Source organism: Callithrix jacchus, chromosome 7, assembly GCF_049354715.1.
Source record: "Callithrix jacchus isolate 240 chromosome 7, calJac240_pri, whole genome shotgun sequence".
NCBI lineage: Eukaryota > Metazoa > Chordata > Mammalia > Primates > Cebidae > Callithrix > Callithrix jacchus.
In genome coordinates this window covers 39,606,780-39,616,689 of record NC_133508.1, presented here as the reverse complement: position 1 = coordinate 39,616,689, position 9,910 = coordinate 39,606,780, and the positions used below count along the sequence as shown (strand labels likewise).

Here is a 9,910-nt window from a genome sequence, read left to right as displayed (position 1 = left end):
AGACCCTCCAGTCTTTCTCTTCCCTGGCCAAGGCTGTGGGTCCCGCTGTCTCCACCCACCTCCGATCCCCAGCCAGGGGAGCTGAGCAGGGAGGTCCCAAGCTAGGCCCTCCCCATGCCCGCCACTGCCGTGACTCTGGGTGCTGGGGTCCCTGCAGTCAGGCCCAAGAGAACCCCAGGGGCTGACAGCGGCACCAAAAAAACACGTTCCCGCTACGGGCCCAGGCCCTGGCTTCACCTTGGCCACCGCGTTGGAGTGGGGGCTGGGGGCGGGTAGGTATCTCAGGGACTGGGACATGTGTCCCAGGGACTGACCAGCAGGGATTGGAAGGGCCTTGGGGTGGAACTTAGAAGGACACAGTGCCTTGGAAGGGGACAGAAGGCAGGAATTTGAGAGACTCGAGGCTCCCACCCTACCAGGGCTTCTTGGAGGAAGAAGCATGGGAGTGGAGATGGTTGGTTCAGGCCCTGTCCAGTGTGACCAGCCTGGCCTGGGACCCATATGCCCTACCCAACAAGGGGCCCAGACCCGGGACCCAGGACACACCGCAGCAGGACTACAGGGGCCCACTGGTGAGCCAGGAGCTCTTGGGTTTCGGGGTCTTGGCGAGGCCCAGACTAGAGATGGCTGGCTGCAGGGGGAGTCCTGAGGGACAGTGGCCCCCAGGGCAGATTTGCCCGGCTCAGGTGGAACTGGGCTGGTGGTGTCCCTTGCACAGGAGCTGAGGCTTAGGAGAACCCCACCCTGACCCTCCCAAGAAGCAAAGCCTTCCCTCCCTCAGAGTAGCCATGGCCCTCTCCCGGAGCCTCCTCAGCTCAGAGCCAGGGGTGGGGGACATAGGGGGGTGTCTGCCCGGATGTCCCCTCCCTCCCCACCCTCTCCTGGAGGATGCCGCAGGAGAGCGGATGGGGCTCTGTGGCCTTCCTTCCTCCCTTTCAGGCAGGTGAGACACCCCTGGGCGTGTGACCGGCCAGAGCTCTACTTTGCCTAAAAAAGGAAGCAGCAGGCTGAGGAGCTGAGTCTGAGGAGCCAGCGGTAGGAACAAGGGAGAGCTGTGTCCCCGTGGCGCCCCCTGCCCCCCCACCAGGGATCTTGGCAGTAGAGGTGCTGGCTGGGCTCCACAGACCTCAGGCCTTGGCAGGGACCAGAGACTGCCTGATGCTTCCGCCTGGGCCCAGAGCGGGGACTTTGGGTTCCCAGAGTTCGAGATGTGCCACTCCGAGGGGCCTCGCCAGGGCCCCAGCCCCCAGGGCTGCTGTGGAGATGATGCTCAAGGCAGCAGCAGCTGGAGGACCTGGGGTCTGACCAGGAGCCAGCTGCAGGCCCAGCGGAGGCACCCAGGTAGGCAGAGAGCTGGCCACCCACCATGGGTAGGCGGCTGCTCTGCTCACAGCCAGGGCCCACTGTCCCCCACCCCTGCCCAGCAGTCACACCTCGGCCTGCCCTCCTGGGCTGAGGGGGAAGTTTTCCTCACTTCTGGAAAAAGTGAGCAGGTCTTCTTGGCTGTGACTCAGGCCCTCAAGGAAGCTGCCGAACTCCTCCCTCCAGCTTACCATCAGCGGGAGAAGGCACAAGAGGCCTGGCCTCCACCCAGCCTGGGCCAAGCTCAGCCACCTGCCCTGCTCCCAGCTCTGCCTGGAGGCCCTCTTGCTGGGAGACCCCATCAGCTCTGCCCCATGCTCCGCTCTGCCATGTCACTCAGCCTTCAGCACTCATTCCCACATCCCCCTCCCCACCCACTGACTTCACCCTAGAGGAGAGACGTGGACAGACAGAGGGTCCCAGGGAGCATGGGGTCAGCCAGAGGTGCAGTGTCAGGCCCCCAGCCGGACTTGAGGCAGACAGTGGAGGAAGCACAAATATAACAGCCGGAAGCCTCTACTCTCCAGGGAGAAGGGCCTGGGGAAAGACACACAGAGGCAAGGGCAGGTCAGGCCAGATCACAGTGGGTCCTGGACCCGAGCCCTCTGCCCTCTGCAGGCACAGCCCCGGCCTGATCCTGGTGGGCTGGGGCCCCACAGGTAGAGAGCAGCCTGGAGTAGCTGTGGCTGCCCTGCCCCCACAGCCTTGGCCTGGGCTGTGGGAGTCCCTCTGCCTCACTTCCTGGAGCCAGCCAGGCCTGCTGGTCTGTCTGCAGGCAGGTGGAGGGGGTTCCGGGAAGCTGGGACGCTGCTCTCACTTGGGCACCGCCCCTGCCCCCACCCGCCTTTGGGAATGCTCCCTCCTCCGCACAATCCAGCTTCTGCAGAAGAAGAAGGGCCTTTTGTCCCCAGCTAGCTGTAGTCATGTTTGACCCCAGGGAAAAGGGCAACTCCGGGGGCCTCTGACCCCACCCCTGACCCAAGCCGAGGGCAGAACGCCCAGTCCCACAGCCAGGGCCTTTTGTTGCTGTTTTTTGTGTATCTCACAAACATGTCATGCACACCCGGGAACAGAGACGGGAAGGGGCTGTGAGGGGCATCGGTGCGGGCCTGAGGCACGGCTCTGGGGTGTGCCTGAACTCCCAAACAGTAAGTGGGGCAGAGCAGGGGTTGCCAAGAGAGCAGTGCCCACCCAGCTCCTAGACCCAACTATTCAATGGGGTCAAGGACATGCCAGGGCCTGAGGGCAGGTCCTGGGGGCCTCGGGGGTTCACTTTTCACTTCCCAGGAGCCCAGGCCTGCCCCTCTTGCCCCAGAGCTGACCCCTAGTCAGTCCCCCGTGCCAGTGGCAGCTGGGGTGGCAGACATCTGGTGGATAGCAGCCTGGGCAGGGGGTGTCTGTCCATTCGTCTGTCATCTGTGTGCTAGGCACGGCCACACCCCAGTCTCAATGCTGGGGACACGCAGGCGCCGGGCCAGCACTGCCAGGCTAGGAGGGGTGGGCCGTGCCCACGCAAAAAGATGCGGTCTACTTGTTTCCCTGTGAGAACAGGGGGTTACTGGGGACACGAACACAAGGAGTACTCGAGAAAGAGCCTTCCAGCAGAGAGAAGGAACAGCAGGGCCTTAATGTCCCAGGGTTTCCAGCCTGTGTGGCCGCCTGTCCCAACAGCGGAGCCCCTTCCTGGTGTGGGTCCCCTCACTTTGCCTCTCTGCTGGGACACCCCTCCCTGAAAGGGAGAGGAGGACCACATGCCACCCCCTCTCCAGACAGGTCCAGACAGGCTCAGGCCACAGCCCTGGGCAGACCCAAAACTCCCAGGGGCCTGGACCGGGCTGGGGAGGAGGCAGCAGGGAGGGACTGACCTCTGGCCACACACCACAGGGGGCTCCCCAGAGGCAGCTAGGGTGGGGTTGGGAGAAGGGGCCTTAGCCCACAGAATGGCCTACTCACCCCAGGGAGTTCCTGCCCTGAAGCCTGCCCAGCTTATAGGCCTGGGGGTGGGGGCAGGCCAGCACAGGCTGGAGGGACAGAGAGCCACGTCTGATGGTCCCCAGCTGCTCAGTCTTGAGCAACAACTGTGCTCCCAGGAAATGTTTTCCAAATCAGGAAATGACAGGGCAAGGTGGGAAGCTCACCCCTAGTCAGTCCCCAGTGAGGTGAGGTCCTTACTGCCTCCCTGCCCCAGCATGAGGCATGATGGGGACGCAGATGGGACAGGCACAGCCACGGGCACACACACGTACAAACATGTACATGTATGCACACGCGCAAACATGCACACGCATACACACGCACAAATGCACACACAGGAACACGCTGGGCTCCCTCTTGGGCGGGGCAGGGGCCCCAGCCATTGGCAAAGAACGTCAGGCAGAGGTCCCCACAGCAACCCTGCAGCTGGCTCCTCCACCCAAGGAGTTCAGGCCGCCAGGCCAGTGGACAGCTGCAGTAGAAACACAGGGAGAGGGAGGTCGCTCCTGGCCCTCAGGTCAGGGGAGGGGCTCTGGGGGAAGAGGTAGAGAGGCACCCTCAGGGTGGGGGCGGGCCTGGGGACCCAGGGCCCTGAAGCAGGGTAGGGAGTGGTTTCCATCATGGGCACCATGCTGGGCAAAAATTGGGAGAGATTTGTGAGGTCTAGGTGGGGTCCTGCCCAGACAGGGCTAGAAGGGCTGGGTGAAGGCCATCTGCATACCTTGGGCCTTGAGGAGGGGAACCTTGGAAGAGGGCCCCACATCCCCCTCATTTCTTGCCCCCTCCTGGCTTCCCAGATGATGGCCAATAAGGTAGCCACTTAGAGGCTGTCCTTGCCTGGCCACCCACCAAAGAGGCCAGGCAAGGACAGTGCCAGGAAGAACCAGCGGCCTCCCGCCAGCTGCCAGGGCCAGGCCTGCTTCTGCCCTGGGCCAGGCCTGCTTCTGCCCTGGGGGTGGGGCCCCTGGCCCGGCAGGCACTCGGGCTCTGGCCTTCCTGCATCACCCCTTCCAGGCTTCTCTTCTGCAGCCAGGCCTCTGCTCTCCAGGGCACATTCCTACACCCCTCTTTGAACAACCCACAGGCCTCGAAGGTGTTCCTTTGTGAGCTGGTCATGCAGCTGGGGCTGAGGCCAGGCATCACTGCTTTGTGCCCTCAACCTCCCTGATGGTGTGGGGCCTCGGAGTGGGCCTGGGAAGCTGGATACACCTTTGGAAAGAGGTGCCTGAGGCAGCTGTGCAGGACAGAAGCCCCTGCCCAGCAGCCAAGGGAACCGGCCTCTCGTTCAGCCTCCCCACCCACACCGGGCCCAGCTGTTGTTTTCACAGCTCTGGGGCCAGGCGGATCCTCTGCCAGGAGCTTCCCTGGAGAGCTCTCATCTGCAATCCCTGGTTGCAGGAGGGGAAGGAAGGTGGCAGCCCGGCCCAGGGGAAGCCATGCTGGCAGCTTGGCCACTGGCCCAGCTCCTGTCTGACCAGGAAAGGCATCAAAGCTGGACTCAGATGGAGGCTGGAAAACCCTGGGGCTTCTGCTGGACCTGACCCAGCCACACACCGGGCTCTGCTCAAGGCCACAGAATGAGCCTCGACCCTGGCCCCAGACGGAGCCCAGACCTTGCTGGTCACAGGCTGAGCCCTGCTGGCAATATGATGTACTAGATCCCTTAAAAGACCTTCCAGCTACACCCAACTTCTGGATAAATTACTGTGAGCACACATTTTTAATAGCCCCTGCTGGGCTTCCAAGAAAGTCAGTATCTCCAAGCCTCCCCCAAAATTAAACAGCAAAAATAAATAAGGCCCAGAGGGGTGGCTCACGCCTGTAATCCCAACACTTCAGAAGGCTGAGGCGAGTGGTCTGCTTGCACCCAGGAGTTTGAGACCAGCCTGGGCAACACGATGAGACCCCGTCTCTACAAAAAATTTAAAAGTAGCTGGGTGTGGTGATGCACTTTGTAGCCACAGGTACTTGGGAGGCTGAGGCAGGAGGATCACTTGAGCCCAGGAGGTCGAGGCTGCAGGGAGCTATGAGCTCACCACTGCACTCAGCCTGGGTGGCAGAGCAAGACCCTGTCTCTAAGTAAACAAACAGATGGAGTAGTGAGGAGGCCTGGATGGTGAAGGGAACTGGTTGGGAAAGCAGAAAATTCCCTAGACACACACAGGGACAGAGAGCCAGCCTGTGGCCAGGGAAGAAGTGTGCTTCTCTGCATAGAGGCTGCTAAACCAGGGGACTCAAGGGTCACCGAGGGGGTGCAGTGTGGTCTCACGTGTAAAAGAGGAATAGTCTCTGGAGGGAAGCATCCCCAAATTGGGCCTCAGAATTGTCACAGATAACGGCTGACAACTGAACATTACCAAAGGTTCAGAGAAACACCATGGTATTGATAAGAATTGGTAGAAATAACCAATCACAGATTTAGAGCCCCAAAGACGAGGAAACTGGAATTCTTTGACATAGAATATAAAATAACTATACGTGAAATATGTTTAAGATGCGGATACTGTAATTCAAAAAGTAAGCAGGTACCAACAGACTATAAAAAATGATCATACAAATCTAAAACTATCAGATGTAACTTTTAGATATATTAACCTTTTTTTTTGCTTTGAGACAGAGTCGAGTCTTGCTCAGCCATCCAGGATAGAGTGCAGTGGTACCATCTCAGCTCACTGCAACCTCTGCCTCCTGGGTTCAAGTGATTCTCCTGCCTCAGCCTCCTGAATAGCTGGGATTACGCCACCAAGCCTGACTCATTTTTGTATTTTTAGTAGAGATGGGGTTTCACCACGTTGGCCAGGCTGGTCTCAAACTCCTGGCCTTAAGTGATCTGCCCACCTCAGCCTCCCAAGGTGCTGGGATTGCAGGCCTGAGCCAAGGTGCCTGGTGTGCATATGTGAACGTAATAATTTAAGATAAAATGGATGAGTTAATCAGCAGATTAGATGGAGGAGACAATGAGGAGGGTAAAAGGAAAAGGTGAGGGTGTGGAGAAGGAATTCCTGGTGAAACTGGAGATCATGGTTGAAGGATTTCCGGAGCTGAGAACGATGTGAACCAGTGGCTTACACCTGATCCGGAGCTGAGAACGATGTGGACCAGTGGCTTACACCTGACCGGGCGGGTAAGAGCAGGCACTCCTAGGAGCACCAAAGTCACAGACGAGATGGCAGAGGCTACCGGAGAGAGTGGACTGATGCTGGTGCCTATCTGAATGCGAGCCTGGCCACAGGCTGAGCCCTGCTGGAACCCTAAGCTTGGCCGAGCCTGGGGGTCTCCCCAGGGGGCTCCACAGCCCTGGACGCTGGAGGCTGGGGCCTGGGCAGGTGCGGGAGGCCTTGAGGCTGGGGCCTGAGCCCTTCCGGAGAGCCGCCTGCCGGGCTGGGCCCTGCCCCGCTTGTGCTCCCCTCCACTCCGTGGCGGGGCGGGGCTCTGCGCGGAGGAGGCCGGGGTCGCAGCCGGGGGGACAGGAGCGGGCGCGACACCCAGTCTCCCGGGCCGGGCCACGCGATCGGAGGCCTCCCGGGGTTTTGCCGGGTCAAACCCAGGCGCAGAGTTGCCCCTCCCCGTCGGGGTGCCCCGGGGAGCGGCGGGATCCGGGGGTCGAAGCGGGCGGAGGCAGCAGCGGGCGGAGGCGTCGGGCCAGGCGGGCGCGGACGGCTGAGGCGAGCACCAGCAGTGGCGGCAGCGAGAGGAGCCCGAACGCGATGAGCGCCGCGGAGCCGCGGTCCGAGAACAGGGCGCGGCACCGGGGGCCGGGAGCCGGGTGGACCTGGGGGCCGGGCGGGCGGTCAGTGGGGAGCGGGGCGGGGCGGTGGAGGGAGGGAGGAGGGGGCGGGGCGGGGTGCAGAACGGGCGGGGCGGGGTGAGGAGCGGGAGGGATGGTGGACGGAGGAGGGGGCGGGGCGGGGTGAGGAGGGGGCGGGGTGAGGAGGGGGCGGGGCTGAGCTAGGAGGGCGTGGCGGGTGAGAAGGGGGCGCGGTGGAGCTAGGAGGGCGCGTGGCGAGGTGTGGATGGGGCGTGGCGGGGTAAGGAGGGGGCGAGGCGGTGGAAGGAGGGAAGCGGGGGCGGGGCGGGGCTAGGAGGGCGGGGCGATAATGGATGGGAGGGTGGGGAGGGGAGAGGTAGCCGGATGGGGAAAGGATGAAGTGGCCGAGCAATGGGAGATGGTGGGGTGCAGGGCGGGAGAGCGCGGAGTGGGCGATAGAGGGTCCAGGGTGGGGCTGAGCAGGGCGGGGAGAGGAGGGGGCGATGGAGGGGATGAAGGATTTGGGCCACGGCGATGGAGGGGCAGGGCGGGGAGAGGTTGGACCAGGCAATGCTGACAGGTGGACAGATCTGGGACTCAGAGGGTAAAGGCCAAGTAGGTCCCTTGAGGGGCAACTCAGAGACAGCGTCCTCTGGCCCTTTATGCCCGCTTCTGCTCTTCTGAGTTCTTTGGGCACCAGCTGGTGCCAGCCCGCATGACAGCAGAAAGGGGTCTAGGGCTATCTGCCTAAGTCCCTGCCCCACACCAGGCCACAGCCCACTCTGCAGGTGAAGCCCAGCGCTGACAGCAGGGCCTGGGAGGGGCTGTGTGTGTTTGGGGAGGGGCTGGGGGCTATGGGTTAGTGAAGTTTGACAACATTTTCATCTTCTCTTCCTGGAACTCCCTCTTCTCCCCACCCCCACCCAGCTGTCCAGGCCCTGGTGGCCCCTGGTACAAGGTTGGGAGGCCTCGGGGAGGGGACAGAGCTGTCCCTTGGCTGAAAAACAAAAGCCCTTCTCTGGCTGTGGTTGGTGGGGGTGCTTGGAAGAAGGGGTTGCCAGGGAGGGGCACACGTGTCTCCGAGGACAAGGAGTGATGCTGGAAGGGGCACAGTGGCCTTCAGCCCCAGGGATGCCCAGGACCCCAGCAAGTCCCCCACCCCTGGGGTGCAGGCTCACCCTCGAGTGGCACAGGAATCCCAGGTAGACGATGGCCGCTGCGGGCAGGAGCACCAGCAGGAAGGCTGTGGCGGGCAGCAGCAGGTGCAGCAGGAGGCCAGCCAGCAGCCGGCCCAGCAGCAGCAGGGGCCCGAGGCCTCGGGCAGCCAGGCCCAGCCACCCTGGGCATGTCAGGGCTGAGGCCTGGTCGTCGGGAGGTCTCCGGGGCAGCATAGGTGCTGTGTCCGAAGCCCCACCTCCCTCGTCCTCCTCCATCTCTGTCTCCCTTCCCTGCTCACTCATGCTCCTGCTGCTGCAGACTTGCGGGGAGACGTAGGTGCTCAGGCACTGAGCAAAGCTGGCCAGCCTACAAGATCTTTAACCCCACCCCCGGCAGCAGCCCGTCCTCAGGCCCAGCCAGACCCTGCACCCTGGCTAGGGAGGTCCCGCCTGATGTCTGCCCCAGAGCCACACCCCCACCTCTTTCCCCTTTGCCAGGCAACTGCAACTCCAGCCGGCCAGTCTCCAGTCTCCAGCCCCTGCCGGCTCCTGATGCTCTGGGCAGGCCTTTCGAGGGCCCTCCCCACTGGGGCCTCCTCCCTCCTTGTCCCACCCTCCCCCTCTGCAGCTCCCCAACACAAAGACTTCATTTCAAAGGCTTTGACTCTGACAGCTGCCCTGGCAGTAGCTGCCACCTGGAGGCCGGGCCCCCACCCCACTTCCCAGCCCCGGCCCCACTGCTCCTTCATCCAAACACCTCGCCCGTCCTCCACTGGGTTGCAGTGTGGATGAGAGGGCCCCTCAGGATGCTTGTGAGCCACAGGGTGTGGGGCCTGCACATGCAGGCACTGAGTAGGCAGCGGGGCACCCTTGCATCTGAACCCAAGCAGAGGAAAGGCAGATTTTCCAGGAGGAGAATCTGTGTTCCATCATTTCCAGTCAGGGACAAAACTTTTTCCAGCCACGCAAAACCCCAATCAGTCTCCCCGAAAGTGACTCCCAATTCTGACATTTATTTGAGACGGTCTTACTCTGTCACCCAAGCTGCAGTACAGTGGTTCAGGCACTGCTCACTGCAGCCTCGACCTCCTGGGCTCAATCAATCCTCTGACCTCAGCCTCCTGAATAGCTGGAACTACTGGCACCTGCCACGACAGCCTGGCTAATTTTGGTAGTTTTTATAGAGATGGGATCTCATCATGTTGCCCAAGCTGGTCTGGAGCTCCAGGCGTTCTGCGCACCTGGGTGTCCGACAGTGCTGGGATGACAGGCGTTAGCCCCCTTGCCCGGCACAGTCCCTGATGTCTGTCTGTCTCCCACTGACAAACATCAGCTCTATTGCACAGCATCGGCAGTTCCAATTCCCTTTTCTTTTTTTTATTTTATTTTATATCTATTTTTTAAAGACGGGGTTTCACCATGTTGGTCAGGCTGGTCTTGAACTCCCAACCTCAAGTGATCCGCCCGCCTTGGCCTCCAAAGAGCTTGGATTATAGGCGTAAGACACCACGCCCGGCCCCTTTTCTTTTCTTTCTTTCTTTTTTTAAGACAGAGTTTCACTCTGTTGCCCAGGCTGGAGTACAATGGCGCGATCTTAGCTCACTGCGACCTCTGCCTCCCAGGTTCAAGCAATTCTCCTGCCTCAGCCTCCCAAGTAGTTGGGACTACA

General features: G+C 61.5%; 1 protein-coding gene across 1 annotated transcript; it reads right to left on the bottom strand.

The window, feature by feature from the left end:
- Nucleotides 1-5,822: 5,822 nt before the first annotated feature.
- TMEM278 (transmembrane protein 278) lies at nt 5,823-8,785 on the bottom strand. The gene is made up of 2 exons (XM_002750183.6): nt 8,263-8,785; nt 5,823-7,108 (listed from the first exon to the last, which is right to left on the bottom strand). Exons 1-2 carry the CDS (start codon nt 8,542-8,544, stop codon nt 6,875-6,877), a joined length of 516 nt encoding a protein of 171 aa, XP_002750229.1. The 5' UTR covers nt 8,545-8,785; the 3' UTR covers nt 5,823-6,874.
- Between the last annotated feature and the right edge of the window lie 1,125 nt (nt 8,786-9,910).